Raw genomic sequence first — 17,248 nt, forward strand, 5'->3', positions numbered from 1 at the left:
CACCCATATAAAATTATGCCACATTATTATTATTATTATTAACTCACACATGTGGTTCCAAACCTTGGTATATGAGTATGAGTATATCAAGTATATGAAGAACAGAAAACGTTCCACGGCAGTTCTCGGGTGTGTATTTTGCATGTTTGAACTGGCATGTCACTTACGGTTACAGCACATGCAAGAATCAACATACATTTCTGCATTTCGTCGACAGTTTTATCCAAAGAGACTTGCATTTGATTCAGAGTATAAGGGTTTGGTGATGTGGGTAAGCAGATAATAACAGGTTTTTCATTTTTTGCAAGAACCATTCCTTTAAGCAACAAAGTGCTCATAGAATATAAATTGTGAAGTGGCGGCTGAGGATTCTTTTCTGATTAGGCTGGTGATTTCCTTTAATGGTTGTTCAGAGTGACACAGTCATCATCAGTTCTTTATACATTCAGAGAGCGTTTGTGGTCTCTATAGTAAGAGGCAATCATGATTGTTTGTGCTTCACATCTCTATTTGTGCTGTGTTGGACAGAGACTGGAAATCTAATGCTGCCACTGGCAAAGCTTTGTTCGAGCTAAACGACAAGACATGTATTTTTACTTTCTCTCCCTGTTATTTTGGTTTCTCTCTCTCTACAGCTATGATGGGGAGAATGGGCCCTCTCCTGGCCGCAGCCCTATGGATTCGCAGGCGAGTCCTGGGCTGGTGCTCCATCCCTCCTTCCCTCAGAGTCAGAGAAGGGAATCGTTCCTCTACCGCTCCGACTCTGACTACGACATGTCCCCCAAGACCATGTCACGAAACTCCTCCATCAACAGCGAGGGGTAAGCCGTCTCCCTCAACACGCAGCACAGTTTCACTGTTTACTGTCTCCACTTATCATTTCTAAAAGGCCTCAGAGGAAGTTCTTTTATCCCAGAATCACCATGCAGCATTAAGCACATCAACTAAATCCCTCTTTACCCGTCCCACTATAATACTGTTACACCCTTAGAAGAGCTCACGCTCCCAGCATGCAGGCAGTGACCACTGTGACTGCCGCTTGGATTATAGCCGTAAAAAAATTGCATGTTTTTATGTTGGGTGGAGTCTATTTCTTCACACCTTTGAATGTTTCTGGCTTCATCTAAAAAAACATCTGGCCATTTGTAAACATTATTTTTTTTCTTTCATTTTACTGGAACTGCTCTTTCCTCTTTCTACAGTCATGCTGAAGATCTCATAGTCACCCCTTTTGCTCAGGTAAGACCCGCTGTTGTGTCTGGCAAACAGTATATAATGAGTGCTAATTGCGTGTCACGACTTGCTGGGGTGGAGTTAGGTGATACCCTGCTGTTCACCTGCTCTCTCTCTCTCTCTCTCTCTCTTTTTCCTCCTCCTCTTCGACACAGGTGTTGGCTAGTCTACGAACTGTCAGAAGCAACTTCACAATTCTTGTCAACGTCACGACTCCACCAACAAGTCAGTTCAGTTCTTCCAGCTTTGATGCAACAGTTTCTTTATTTCTGCACTGCCCCCTTATGGCCACAAGTGTCTTTTCTAAGAAATTATATTTATTATACTATTTATTATACCATATATATATATGTGTGTGTGTGTGTGTGTGTGTGTGTGTGTGTGTGTGTGTGTGTGTGTGTGTGTGTGTGTGCTCTTTTTTTTGTGACATATCAGGACACAACTCTGTATAATGACATGGGTATGACACAGGTATTACAAGGAGAGGGTGACTTATGATGACATAACCCATGTCCCCATTTTTTCAAAATGCTTATAAATCATACAGAATGAGTTTTTTTTTTTTTTTTGAGAAAGTAAAAATGCACAAAGTTTCCTGTGAGGGTTAGGGTTAGGTGTAGGGCCATAGAATATACCGTTTGTACAGTATAAAAACCATTACCCTTATGGGATGTCCCCACTTTTCACAAAAACAAACGTGTGTGTGTGTGTGTGTGTGTGTGTGTGTGTGTGTGTGTGTGTGTGTGTGTGTGTGTGCGTGTGTGTGTGTATGTGTGTGTGATTTTTATACTGTAATAGTTATATAATATTTTAAAATATATAATATTTGTATATTCACATTGCTCAGTTCATAACAAGTGCAGCTCTCCTGCCAGTGAGTAATGCTAACTGTATTTATGCCAGTAGAGGGCAATCTTCACCACTATCACTGATGTACTTATCTTTTTGTCCACAGGAGGTCACCAGTGACTAGCCAACCCACGGTTCCTCCAGCAACACTCTCAGGTACATTTACTGTTCTGTAACTTAGTCACTGGTGAGCTTTCTATCTCCCACACTAGTACTGTCCCACACAGTGTCTCTCACATTATGCATACACTTCCTCTTGTAGGCACTGTTGGCAGTCAAATGCATTACAGCATCAGAAATAGTGAAGCCATATGGGAAACAGTTCTGGAACCTAACCAGATGCTTTAACTAGCCAAATAACAGCCATCAGCTGCTAGTTTATAAGAGGAACTCCAGAGCATATAAGCAGTTGAAGGTGCTGGTATAAAAAAAAATCTTTTTTTTTTCTTAAGATATCACTTCAACTTGAACCCTCATCAGATCTTCTAATATACATTACATGGCCAAAAGTATGTAAATATTCCCTTCTACTGAGCAGGCTGCGTATTGCAGTAATTTCTTTGAGGACAAGTCATAATGCTATATGCTACAAAGACATTCTAGAAAATTGTGTGCTTATGACTTATGTTGTGCACAAAGTAAGGTCCATATAGGAATGGTTTAATAAGTCTGGTGCTCAAAAGGGACAGCACATTACCCAGTTAAGGACTAGATTGGACCTCACTGAGTGCATTTACATGCATGTCCTTAACTTGATTATGCTTCATAAGCCAACAATGCACGTGGTCTTGGAAATGCATTAAACCAACTTTTCTTTGTCATAAATGGCTTTAACAGGTACATAGCCATCAAACTGGTACATTTCTGCCCATTACCCCAATTTCAAATTCCATACAAACATACAAACAGTGGTACAGTCAAATGCTGCATCTGTAGAAATTGCATGAAAGGAGAATATGAGTCTATACAAGTTTCCTGCTTGCATTTTTCATATTCAGTTTTTCATTATGCAATATCTCACATGATAAATGGAATACTCAATCAGAGAAAAGCTTGATTAGGTTTGGATGTCAATAACAGGGAATAACCTAACTTTTTTTTTAATCGTCTCGTAAACATGGTTTTCTTTTGCTGCCAGGTTATTGGTTTGCATTGAGGTTAAACAGTGATGAACCTGGCTTGTTCTAATTCATCCTAAACTTATTCACTATGGTTCTTTAATAATTTTATAACTTTATAAATCAGTTCATGTCAGATGATTTTGCCAAGTTAACAGCCATATGCTCTTTTTCCTCTGGTTTGAAAAAAAAAAACAAGATTATCCATTCTTACAAGGGAAAGGATCTATTATTTATGTGACATTTGATCTCTCCATATGAAGTTCTTGAAATATTCATGCTTGGAAGTTTTTCTATGAAGACTCAGACAATCACTCATACAATTCTTTACTTCCTCCTGTCAGGAAACAACATCCCCACTGTTCACAAACAGAGTTCTTGCTGTGTCCCACAATTGGTGTTAAATGCATATGACAGTAATGTTGTGATGTGGTGCTGATTGCTGTGTCTTATGTCCTGTGCAGATGAGACATACCAGCAGCTGGCCCGGGAGACTCTGGAGGAACTTGACTGGTGTTTGGACCAGCTGGAGACCATTCAGACCCACCGCTCTGTTAGCGAAATGGCCTCCAACAAGGTGTTTCTTCAAACACTTGCTGTTGCATTTGTCCTGCCTAGTTTTGTTTCTGTGGAACAGGGCTGTCCAAACCTGTTCCCGACGGCCACTGTCCTGCAGAGTTAAGCTTCAACCCTAATTTATCACACCTGAACCAACGAATCAAGGTTTTCAGATGCAATGTTCTTCAATGTATTTTTAATTATCCTCCATAAACACTGATGCAAAAAGCTTTTGTATGCAACTCTGTCAGCCTTGGCTTACACAGTGCTCTGGTTTGAGAAGTGTAGGAGAGATGGAGAGAGGGGGAGAAAATATGGGGTTGGATGTGGATAGGGAGGACATGAGGGAGGGGGCTGCGGTTTGGTCCTGATGCCAGTGTTTCTGCTTTAACCTTCGTTGCTATCGCGCTGCAGCAAGGTCTACCCTGCCAGTTAACCATTGGCTCTTCACTGTGGCCATGAGGCATGTGATTTAGGTTCTGGCCAATGAAAAATCGGTTGCTGTCTTTCATAGCTTGCCTGCTTAAAGACACAGTACCATGAAGACTTTGGATGTGCAGTTTCTGTATGTTTGTGTCCATGCATCATAATACCGGCGTTTTGTGTGTTTTGCTGTATACCTGATAAGACAGATGTCAGTATGAGAAGTAAGCAGCATTTGAGTGTGAATGGAAGATTGAGTGGATGATTGAGGCAGAGCTTGTATGCTGAAGTAGATAACACACATATTCAAACCCAAACCCAAACCAATACGCACCAAAGCAGAATGATTCATGCAGAGATTAGAGGAAATACTAAAGCCTAGATTCCCTCCCCTCCTTTTTGTCAAACTATTAAATACATCTTGCTCTCTCACCCTCACACACACATACAGACGTTTCTCCATTTTTCTCCACTCTAACATGCCGTCTGTCGCACATGCGCTCTCAGGGTGCATGCACACGCACACACGCCACTAGCACACACACTCAAAGAAAACGCCTCCTGCCACAGCGGCTGATTAGCTTGCGAGATCTGTCTACAGCATCCAGGGAAACAGAACGAGAGGCAGAGCATCGGCTGAGCTGCATCGGCAAGTCTGATGCTGCGTGTGGATTAAACAGCGGGGCTGCTGAAGAGAGCCACATTGTGCTGAGAGGACTGGTATTGTGCTCTATGGACTGTGTGCTCTAAACGCAACTAGCTGGGAAACCTGGGCCCGGGTCCTGGAGCTCTGTGGTGGGGGAGGGGAGTCAACGCAGGGACAGAGAAAGGATGTTTTTCCAGACCACCGCTCTTTTGTAGTTTGACTTTTGACTGAAGGCCCCATCTCTTTTTGTGTTTCTGTGTCTCCTTGTTTCTGTCGTCCTCTCTGTCTCCTTTCCTCCGTTTCCTCCTGCTGTTACCTGTGTTGTTGTTTTCCTTCCTCCTCCTGTCATCCTTCCGTCAGTCACTGTTAGCAATTTGCTCATTTTCATCTTTCTCCCTATCTGTCGTAATTCCTCTGTCCCCCTTCTCTGCGCATCGTCTCTGTGTCCTTCAGAGGGTCCCGTCTCTTTGACTCTCCATCTTTGTCCATTCCACCCTTCGCTGCTCTCTCCCCCTTCTGTTGGATCGGGATCAGCTCTACTCAGCTGCTGGGATGAGATGTAGTCCCTTTGGCCTGTGGATCTGGGCGGCTCCTAGCGGGCCGTTCACAGGGGACACTCGCCTGCAGATCCCCGTGGAGCCTGCTTGTTGGTTTTCCGGAGGGCCTGGTTCTCGTACTGCTTGCTGCATGTAGAGAGACAGCGTAAGCGAGCGCTCGCCGCTGGACTCTCACCACAGCTTGCTCCCCGCCTCTTGGGGGCAGCCGTCACTCTGGAGCGTCCCGGCCTGCTAGGCTGTGGCCTTTCTGCCCACACCCTGACCGCGCCCACATGTCGCTGGAGCACCCGTCGTGCTTCGGCCCCTGTTCACTTCCGCGCCTCTTGCCTTTGCCAGCGGTCCACGCCATCTGTCACCCTCAGCATGGGTGTAGTGGAGGCCATTGACCCGTTACCCTCTTCATGCCCCTCACCTGTACCTGGAGGCTACCGGCTGGCCCACTCCTCCAGCTACAGCCCCCTGCAGGGGAGAGGAGGGTCAGAGCTGGAGCTCGGGGAAGCTGCTGATGGGGTGCTGGATGGGGGTAGTCAGGACACCGAGTGTGGAACCCCCTTCATGGATCTATTCTGTGAGACCTGCTCCAAACCCTGGCTGATTGGCTGGTGGGACCAGGTAGGGTCCAGCATGAACAGAAAGAGGTCACTAAATATCTGTTAGCAAACAGTTGGTCAGGTCCCAGGGGCAAGGCTTTTGTTCAACAGAGTGATAAATAGAAATGTGGAGATGTAACTAGGACAGGGTAAAAAGAAAAGTTGCTTCTGGAACATACTACATGTGATAAGACTGATGTTTGTTGCATGTTGGGCGCATCCATACCTTGAGTGTGATTTTAAACTCAAGCACTGAACTTTTACACCTATTCAGTGTCACTTTGAGAGGCAGGGAGAAAATGGTTGCCGCTGTAGCTCTTGACTTATGTTGATTCCTGTGGGCTTATGTCTCAAGACACCTCAGCCCAATTCCTACCACTTCCTCCCTCTTTCCCTTAAGTCTTCTGTCCATTGCTCTGTCTCAGGCTGGCCTGGGAACTGGCTTCTTCTGGTCAATATTTTGTAGTGTAGGACTACCTTTTTTCTGCATTGTCACTTCATCCAAGACTTGTGTTGGGAGGTTTGAAATGGATATCGATTGCATTGAAATGTGTCTGTGTCCCAATGTTTTTAATTCTATCTGGCAGCAACAAACCTTAAATTGATCATGGGCTAAACTAAAAGTGTGTTGTTGCCAGATACAATTACAAACATTGGGACACAAACATGGACTCTCCCACACTTCTGCATCTTGGGCTAAGATGCTTTCTCTATTTAACTGTTGAATGTCAAATATGTTTAATCTTTGTTGCTTATTGGACCTGTTAACATTAGCCCATTAACATGCGGAATCACAGAATTAAAAAGAAAATACTTTTATTATTACTATTTAAAGTGGTTTATTAATTCATCAGTGTCTTATAAAAAAAATGGTACAGCCACAATACATTTACCCTCAAAGATTTAAATGTAAATAAATATGCTGTTGCCATTTCTTGCCCCCACCTTATCAAACTCAACCGTCAAACTCAGTCTTGATAAATAAAGGCATCAGATACTATGAGGCATTATCCCGTTGTAACACCTATTTGTATTCATTTTGTCTGATTTCCTTTCCACATGATCTGGTATCATCTTGGTCCTCCAGAGGATGCCTGCTAAAAACAGTTAGCACTGTGAATGTTTTAATAATGACTCAGCACAGTACAGACATTGGTACAGTATGTAATATGCACTTGCACAGGAAAGAGGATTTTGTAAATGAATCTTTATGTAAACTCACAGCTTGACTGTGTGAGATAGATCGACATTGTGTTTTGATCCCTGAGGGAAAATTCAGGAAGATTCAAGTTTACAATGTGTGGGTTGATAGCTGTTACAAAAAAATGGTCTTGGACTTACTTAAAAATTACACTTAACATTGATTTTTATTTCTCCTACTGTGTTGATGATCAGAAATTTTGCATTATGTGTATCTTTAAACTCATTATATTTTACTAGCTATAGATGTTTTAACAACAATGATGATACACGTAACAGAAATGCATTGAATATGTGCAATACACAAACATCCATGTGATATAGGAAGGGAATTACATGCAGACCATGAAAGAGAATGAATAGAAACTCAATCAATGGAAAAATATGACTGCAGAGGGTGATTACATAGCATTAGAAAAACGGTATGGTAGTAAAGACTGATAGGAAACGAAAATATGGACTTAAAGAGAGAGATAAAGACAGAATGGAGGAGATGGAGTGTGATACAGAGAGTGCTGACCTTGGAGGAGGTCAGAGACAGACACCTGCCTACTCTCTCAGATTGTCACCCAACCCATCGGCTCGCTCCCATCATGCTGCAGGAGGGACTGTGAGGATGCAGTTGCTCCATGGAAACCTGCTGGTTTCCATGGAGATTGTAATGTGTGAAAGACCAGTCAGTGGGACAGACCAGGGGTCTTGTCGGAGTCGTGCTGTGTGACTGTGTACTTGTGTTGGGTTATCTGCTGAAGTTGCACAATTTCAGTCATTTAAAGCACATATTTGGTTCTTATACAAAGACGTTTCTCCTCTTATTTGATGGAGCGATGGTTTGCAGAGATTTAAAGACACCACTCCACAATGCTTTCCCCTGATGGCCATCACTTAATTAGATTTTAATTAAAAGCAAGCCCTTCCTCTAACCATACAATGTTACAGCTGCAACATTAGTTATGGCTTAGGTTTATTTGCATGTAAATATCTGCACACTTTATAAGTACAAACTGCATATGACCTTGTAGTACCACATACCGTGGCATTTTTAGGTTGCATTCAGACATTTTCAATACACGTCTTATGTCTAAATGCAAAAGCAAGAGTAAACATCAGAATAATACAGAAAAAAGTATGTTTTTAAGGGACAGGGCACCCAGAAATGAAAATTTTGTCATTTTATTTAACCAGTTAATACAATGGATTTGAAATGTTATCATGTAATAACATATAATGATAATAATATTATAATAATTGTATTTTTCTGCATTGTTACCATCTGCTGTGTACTTATCCCTCTCCGATTTTCCCTGTCTATCTATCCCCATCTTTCCCTTTTCTGATCTCTAGTTCAAGAGGATGTTAAACAGGGAACTGTCTCATCTGTCTGAGATGAGCCGCTCGGGGAATCAGGTGTCTGAATACATCTCCACTACCTTCCTAGGTGAGTGCGCATGCTCTGCTCTGTACTTCTATTTTCAGAGGCGCAAAACCTTAGATTCGACATCGCAGTATGTACATCTTACTGCTCTGAGACACTCGATGCTTACTGATTTGAAAATAGCTGTCATTTATTAAACGTCTCAGACAAACAGAATGAGGTGGAGATTCCCTCTCCTACGCTCCGGGAGCAAGAAAAACCAATGTCTCACATCAGTGGTGTCAAGAAGCTTACACACAGCTCCAGCCTCACTAGTGCAGCCCTGCCCCGCTTCGGGGTCAAAACCGAGCAGGAGGATGCACTGGCCAGGGTACGGGCATAATGCATACATACTCTAACTCAGAACTTTCCCAATCCTCCACCATTACTACTGGTTATTGGTATAAAAAAAGTCAGTTTGCCGAAGGGATTTGATGATTTAATTCACTCTATCTTTACAGGAGCTGGATGACTTAAACAAGTGGGGCCTTAATATCTTCCATGTGGCTGAGTACTCCAATAACAGACCTCTAAGTTGCATCATGTTTGCTATCTTCCAGGTGTGTGCTCCCTGAATTAACTCACTCAACTACATAGTTTTTAATTTTTAAAAGGTATATTTTCATAATGTTTTAGTATCAGTGTTCCTGCTGAGTTCACTCAGTCTGTTTTGAATGTGATGCAATAAAAATAATAAAAAAACGTTATAAACATTAGCAGAAATAATTTCATTAATACTGTAAGTATAACTGACATTACAACTGTATATATATATACCCAACTGAATTGAATAAAATCAAACTGATGCTGGAATCAAAAAAAGGACTTATGACTCACAATTTAATCGAATCGGGAAATCTGTATTGATACCCAGCGATACTAGTTACAACAGCAAACTTCTTCATTATTTATATTGACTCACGATGGTTCATTTTACTTACACTATTTATGTTCTGTCTACAAACTGCAATGCGTTAAAGGAAAGGGATCTATTAAAACAATTTCGGATCCCAGTGGACACATTTGTCACCTATGTGATGACACTGGAAGACCACTATCATGCCAACGTGGCCTATCACAACAGCCTGCATGCCGCTGATGTCACACAGTCAACACATGTGCTGCTCTCCACACCGGCACTGGACGTGAGTATATGCCAACATGGGACAGTCAGTGCCCATTCAAAAGCAAAAAGTTTCATAATCTGAAATCAGACTTCAAAGTCAGCACTGACACTTCACATAATGACCATCATTCAACGGTGTCTTCCCACCAGGCCGTTTTCACTGATCTTGAAATCCTGGCCGCATTGTTCGCCGCTGCCATTCATGATGTAGACCACCCTGGAGTTTCCAACCAGTTCCTCATCAACACAAGTAAGTCCACATTATAAAAAAAATTATGATGGCATCTGAGAACTGGTTTACAGAAGTGCAAAATCAAAGGGCTCAATAATAAGAATGTATTCTGCTTCTTTCAATGCATTTTTATATATTCTAGAAATAATATTAAGTAAAATTATAATAATACTAAATACATTTGCATTGCAATTAAATTTTTTAATACAAAAATTACTGATGATTTGTTTACTGGTGCTTCCAAGACTATGACAAATTTCATCAGAACTTCATCTGTTAGTCAGCTAGATAATTATAGGGGTGGAGAAAAAAATCAATTCACATATGAATCGTGATTCTATCTTCTGGCGATTCACATCGATTCAAAAAATGTCAATATCGCTTTTCTGAAATTTCTTTAACCTTGCTGTACTGTCAAAAATGTTTGACATGTTAGTGTGATTAATCACAGTAAGCTGCAAAAGGATTCAATGCAGCACTCTCAGAGGCATCCGATCCTGAATTCAGTTCTCTTTCACAGATTATTGCACTTAAATGGTCAAGTATACACTTAACTACAGTACAGACCAAAAGTTTGGAAACATTACTATTTTTAATGTTTTTGAAAGAAGTTTCTTCTGCTCATCAAGCCTGCATTTATTTGATCAAAAATACAGAAAAAATGTCATATTGTGATATATTATTACAATTTAAAATAATTGTTTTTAAATTTATTATACTTTAAATTATCATTTATTTCTGTGATGCAAAGCTGAATTTTTAGGATCATTATCACATGATCCTTTAGAAATCATTCTAATATGATGATTCATTATCAAAGTTGAAAACGGTTCTGCTACTTAATATTTTTTGTGATACTTTTTTAGGATACTTTGATGAATAAAAAGTAAAAAAAAAAAAAAGAAGCTATGTTTTTAAAATATAAATATTTTGTAATAACAATATACACTACTGGTCAGTAATTTTTTTTCCTTTTTTTAAAATAAAATCAATACTTTTATTCAGCAATGATGTGTTAAATTGATAAAAAGTGATAGTAAAGAAAATATATTATTAGAATATATATTATTAGAATTAGTTTTTTTAATAAATGCAAATATATTAGGCAGCAGAACTGTTTCCAACACTCATGATAAATCAGAATATTAGAATGATTTCTAAATGATCATGTGATAGACACTGAAGGCTGGAGTAATGATGCTGAAAATTCAGCTTTGCATCACAGGAATAAATTATTTTTTTTAAGTATATTCAAATAGAAAACTATTATTTTAAGTTGTAATAATATTTCACAATATTACTGTTTTTTTCTGTATTTTTAATCAAATAAATGCAGGCTTGATGAGCAGAAGAAACTTCTTTCAAAAACATTAAAAATAGTAATGTTTCCAAACTTTTGGTCTGTACTGTATGTCAAAATGCACATTGTATGGAGTATTCCATAAACATAGTCTATTATGTCATAAGTGAATGTGAACAGTTTGGAGCAAAACAGATCTAACAGTATATTAGATCCGTGCATTTATTCTTAAATTGTATGCAGTCTAATAAACTGTTGCCGTCTGTTACATTAATGTTAATTTAAAATAAATAAATAAATAAATAAAAACAGAAAATCATGCACTGCTTTAGACTTAATCACTTTTGTATCTTTATTATGAAAGATTATTATATTAAGAAAGATATTATATCAATTTATATGCAATTCATACAGGGACGACTATAAAGTTTTTTATTTTTACATTTGATCATTCAATTTCTGTAGTATTGATGTTAAATAAATGACTGTACCTGAAAAACTTAAAAGTTTATTTAATTTGTATTTGTTTCTATTATATTTGTATGATTATTTATAAGAGATTTATATTTGCAAAAGTTTTTATTGTTGTGTTAAGGAATTTTATTTATGAACCAAGTACATTATTACAGATGACTCCTAGTTATTTGTGTAATGATAGCAGTCAGCTTAAATGGAGTTTGTTTTATAATACTGGGTTGACTAAAATAGGAAGAAAAAATACAATACATTTCAAGACTTCAAGAGCTTTTTTCTTCAAGACCTATTAAACTATGTACTATATAGTCCTATAGGAAAGTATTAACTAAAATCTATGCATAAATCAAATCAAAATATGATTCAAAATCTGAATTGAGTTTTGAATTAATGTACCAAAAGATTCCCACCCCTAGATAATTATATTGGTAATTAGGCTTGCCATGGTATGCAATAAAACCGGTTATGAGGGAAGATACCGGTATTTAAATGTATATTGTTTAAAGGTGAAAGTTTTAGTTTTACTTGACAACAAAAGTTCCTACATCAATATCCTAATTAATGAAATAGCCTTAAACAATGTACTATACCAGTACATCAAGCTTTCAGTCTTGCCGCCTCTTACGTCTATACAGTAGGTTCCTTTTACACATGAGAAGCACGTTCAACGTCTTTGCCATGCAGCTGCCATAGTAACAAACAATAAACATGCTTGTTATTGTGAATGAAAATATAATGCATCTGAGGCTATCTCTAAATATTGTGAATAAAATGGGCAAAATCTGCAACAGCGTCCTCACTTGTATCTGTAAAGGCGACCCTGAAATCTACTAATAGCTTGGCCTGCTCTTTGTCACAGACTCAGAACTGGCATTAATGTACAATGATGAATCTGTACTGGAGAACCACCACCTGGCTGTAGGTTTCAAACTTCTGCATGAGGAGAACTGTGACATCTTTCAGAACCTCACCAAACGGCAACGGCAGAGTCTGCGCAAGCTGGTCATCGACATGGTTCGACCCTGATTGCACTGCACTGAACCTCAGTTTTTTTCGTATTCCTGAAGGTCTACATTTTTGTTTCCTGTGTAAATGGAAATGACCAAAAAAAAATATGTCCTTGTCGTCTCAGGTTCTGGCAACAGACATGTCAAAGCATATGAGCTTGCTGGCAGATCTGAAGACAATGGTCGAGACCAAGAAAGTTACGAGTTCAGGTGTGCTGATGCTGGACCATTATAATGACCGAATACAGGTGTGTGTCTTTATCATGCAACAAAACAGTTCAAAACTATGACGTGATTCTGTTAAGTGCAGACTAGGAAAAAAGACAGACCCCTTAGTCACAAGTGTGTATGTGTGTGTGTGTGTGTGTGTGTGTAGGTCCTGAGGAACATGGTGCACTGTGCTGACCTTAGTAACCCAACCAAGCCCCTGGCAGTGTACAGGCAGTGGACTGAGCGTATTATGCAGGAGTTCTTCCGGCAGGGCGATAAAGAGCGAGAGCGTGGGATGGAAATCAGCCCCATGTGTGACAAACACACTGCGTCTGTGGAAAAGAGTCAGGTACACATATAAACACCCACGCAGACATACATTCTCAACCTTCTCTGACATAAGCTGCTTCTTAATGCTCTATCTGTGTCGGGTTTCCTTATTCAGGTGGGATTTATTGATTATATTGTACATCCCCTCTGGGAGACCTGGGGGGACCTGGTCCACCCTGATGCTCAGGAAATTTTGGACACCCTTGAGGACAACCGGGACTGGTACCAAAGCACCATTCCCCTGAGCCCATCACCACCGCCGGACGGCCCACATAATGAGCTTGAATCCTGCAGGAACAAATTCCAGTTTGAGCTCACCCTGGAGGGAGAAACAGGACAGGACGGTACACCCAGTCATAACCACATAGACAGCCATGGTCAAGAGGCAAAGAGAGAAGACGAGGAGGCGGATGAAGCTGAGGAGGACGAGATAGAAGAAAAAATGGAGGACGGCGAGGAGGTGACAGAGGTAGTGGTCGAGAGCTCGGGACGTAGGCGACTGCAGGTTCAGTCAGTAGTCGAGGAGGAAGACGAGAGACAGTCTGATGAGATCCCCATGGAGGAGACGGAGGAGGAGGAGAAGTCAACCTCTCCCACCGATGACACGTAATACTTGAGATTCAAGGAATAGCTGTCTGGCCCAGGGGGCTAAGTAGGGTCCATCCCTCAAAAACTGTCCCTATTGCTTTCACATAGGACTTTTCTGATAGCTAGACCGTGAACAGAATAAGTCTTGTGTACCAATCCAATAAGATGTTTTGATTTTATTTTTCAAAAACAGAGCAAAATAATATCGATATCAGAGAAGTATTTAACACAGCAACTGTAGATTTCGAGCGCAAGCTGGAGTCCATCCAGCAGCGGCGAGGGTGAGGTCTGATGGAGAAACAGAATCACGGTGGGGTTTGTAAAGGGCCGTTACGTCAGTGTAGCACTCTGGAATTTCTACACATACGCATACACACATTACATAAATAACGATACATGCAAACACACGGCTGTGTGTGTGTGTGTGTGTGTCTGTGTATGTGTTCAGGGGGCTTGGATCTGAAAGGAATCTCTTTGGGAAAAAGCCATCATAAAAAGGAGCACCAGTGTCAATAATCAGTTTTTAAAGCATTCGAACAGGGACTTAAATCCTCAGAATTCACATGCTGAGTGAGACCTTTTTCGATTTCTTTCATAGAGAGAACACAGTTACAGTACCAGGAGAAAATAAGATAATGTGTGTTGTCCAGAGACTGTGGAGGGATGAGTATGTCGGAAATGATTTACCAGTGGGTTCCACCCCCTCTAACCCTTTACCCTGGAGTGCTACCAGTGCAAGATGGCCATGTGCCTTTCTGAACCACCAGCTTCATCTCTGGAGCTGTTGTGAAGCAATGCATCGTGGGACAGGAGTGTCTGCTTTTGTCTTCATTTTTGATTGTCTCTTTCTCTTTTTAAGCAATCTGTCTCCATCGAATATGGTTTGTGCCAGCATGGAGCATTCACATTGTCTTTGTGATAATTCCTGCTCTCATCTGTCAAGTCTTCCTCATTTGCTTTCAAGCCGACCGAGCATTTAGGGCCTACAGTAGATTTATCACCGTCACTGCTTACGTACTGCCCTCACTTTCCATGTGAATAACTAATGATAGTCACTTTCTGAGGATAAGCCATGTGATGGTTTAAAACCATATGTTTTGCCTTCGTTTTGTTTTGTCATATCCACTCCTGCCAAATTTGAAAAAGCAACTGTCTCCTCAATCGCAGCACACATTCGTACAGACTCTCTCACCTTCACCCACTCATGCTGGTAATACATTCGCTACACAACAACACACTATACTATGTTTCGCCAAAGGAATGAGTGCTTAACTGATAAGTTGGAGAAGCACTGATTGGTGGCTAGAACAGAGGATTGTGAGAGAAGGTGAGGCATATCTCAAAGAGAAAGACTTGTATGGTTAGATAGTTGGAAAGACAACAAGACGAAAACAAGACGAATGCAGCCATATTGAGTTTGATGCTTTTTTGCCTATTGCTTTATTGTTAACTGCGGGGTTTCTACCTGTCATATTGTGGAATAATAAGATGTTGGCATTTTATCCCAGATGATTTGTTTCATGTCTATATGCATTGCTAAATGTCTGTGAATACACAATAGTTTCATCCATTTTTTTCTGCATGGCAAAATGACTATAATGGAGTACTAAGAAAGCAGGTCATAACGTTAAACTGAAATGTTCCTCAAGCGTATTTCATGTCCAGCATCTTTTGACTTTTCACCAATTTTTAAAGGGATAACGACGAGAGAGATAGAAATTAAGAATGAGAGCGAGTTCTCAGGTGGATGTTAGATTTGCAATATTGCCTCTCTCATCTCTCAGATTTGTATTTATTTATTTATTTGGTTTTAGTTCAGTTGAATGAACCAGTTGTTGCTATATTTTGGGACAGCGTTTGTGAGTATCCCTCTTGAAATACAATGGCAAGCTAGTTTCTGCTGGTCAGTAACTTAGCTTTACACAAGCCTGTGCCCGTCAGAGCAGTAAACACATGTGGGTATTTGATAAGTGGATTTGTCTGTGACAGGATGTCATGATATATGTTTTCGTTTAGTGGACCACCGGATGAAAGCCTGAGATTACACGATCGGTTTGTGCGAACTGATTACATTCCCATATACATTTGCCTGTCTTACCTAAAAATTGCTTTGTTGTGTGGCTTTTTTTGTTGTTGTTAATGTTGTGAGCACTACACTAGCAAATAATATTTGCCATTTTAACACGACACTGTAGCAATTGTTTCTTATTAAGAAATTATTCAAATTATTTCCTTGCTGCCATTCTTTTTGGATATCAAAAGGAAAAAAAAACAAGTGTTTTCTTTGAACAGTTTGTGTACAGTTTTTATTTTTGTATCATTCTGGTTTGATGGTTTGAAAATAAAAAAACTGTAAAAACTACTATCTAATATAAATAGTAGACAAATCACTGCTTGTTTTGTATATACTGTAATGTTGAATTGTAAATCTGAGATCTCTCCGAATCAATCACAGTCACAATGAATCACTTTTAGTTGTAATGAACTGTAGTTGAATTGTGGAATTTCAAAAGCACCTTGCCCTTTCTTTCTCCTGTCATCTCCCTGCCATTCATTTGGGGGATTTTAGTCAACCTCTCACCCCCTTTAAATGTGAATATTTGAATTGTATTGGAAAACAGACTAATCCGTTATTTCTAAAACTAGTCTTTACCAGCACTTTATTTTTTCTGTAGGAAGTTGTCCTGAGATGGCTGATATCAGGGGAATGGTATAGAGTGTTGTATAGCATGACACAGGGTAAGCACTTTAAGTGGCTCGGTCCAAATGTCCTCTTTTTGGTCCTCAATGCCATTTTCTGCTAAAGTATTGAACAACATCAGCTGCTCTGTGTCGCAAATCTGGATCGTAATGGCTTTCAAAAGAGGTTTAAATACTTCTGTGAGGTTAAAGACCAAGAAACAGTCAGAAAGCTGACGTGGCTTAATCAGAGAACAGTTTTTCTTTGTACTTTGAAGTCACGCCTCATGAGACTCTCCAATGAAATTAATCTCTGGGCTTTAAATAATATGTTACTTGTTCACAAGTTATGGTAAAAATATAAATGAAAAAGAAGACACGGGAAAATGATTGTAATATTTGTACATGATATCTCTGTAATGTGTACAATGTGTCCAAGTTATTTTATATTATATTATTTTTATGAAAGGTTTTCCTCTGAGAGAACTAAGTTGTCATTTTGTGAATAAAATGCATTTAATAAGCAAACAGCTATATATAAAAAAACAAATATATAAATATATACCAGTATATTTTTTTCTTTCACTGTTCAGTACTGTAAAGTGTGTTGAAAAAAACAAATAAAAGACGATTTTTCTAATAATTGCAATATCTGTTTACCTTTTTTCCTCCATGTGTGCAGTCTCTGCTACATGTAATCAGGCTGATTTCTGT

General features: G+C 39.7%; 1 protein-coding gene across 1 annotated transcript in view; it reads left to right on the top strand.

Moving 5' to 3' along the window:
- LOC132149426 (cAMP-specific 3',5'-cyclic phosphodiesterase 4C-like) overlaps positions 1-17,177 on the top strand; it is a 48,669-nt gene extending 31,492 nt beyond the window's left edge. Inside the window, exons 2-15 of the mRNA XM_059558657.1 lie at positions 636-821; positions 1,203-1,239; positions 1,389-1,462; positions 2,192-2,238; positions 3,665-3,777; positions 8,519-8,612; positions 8,756-8,919; positions 9,050-9,148; positions 9,569-9,733; positions 9,865-9,964; positions 12,580-12,734; positions 12,853-12,975; positions 13,104-13,286; positions 13,383-17,177. Coding sequence (XP_059414640.1) covers positions 636-821; positions 1,203-1,239; positions 1,389-1,462; positions 2,192-2,238; positions 3,665-3,777; positions 8,519-8,612; positions 8,756-8,919; positions 9,050-9,148; positions 9,569-9,733; positions 9,865-9,964; positions 12,580-12,734; positions 12,853-12,975; positions 13,104-13,286; positions 13,383-13,877 — 2,035 coding nt within the window. The 3' untranslated portion in view covers positions 13,878-17,177. The remainder of the gene's footprint in view (positions 1-635; positions 822-1,202; positions 1,240-1,388; positions 1,463-2,191; positions 2,239-3,664; positions 3,778-8,518; positions 8,613-8,755; positions 8,920-9,049; positions 9,149-9,568; positions 9,734-9,864; positions 9,965-12,579; positions 12,735-12,852; positions 12,976-13,103; positions 13,287-13,382) is intronic.
- Positions 17,178-17,248: the final 71 nt, after the last annotated feature.

This window comes from Carassius carassius, chromosome 9 (genome assembly GCF_963082965.1).
Source record: "Carassius carassius chromosome 9, fCarCar2.1, whole genome shotgun sequence".
Classification (NCBI taxonomy): domain Eukaryota; kingdom Metazoa; phylum Chordata; class Actinopteri; order Cypriniformes; family Cyprinidae; genus Carassius; species Carassius carassius.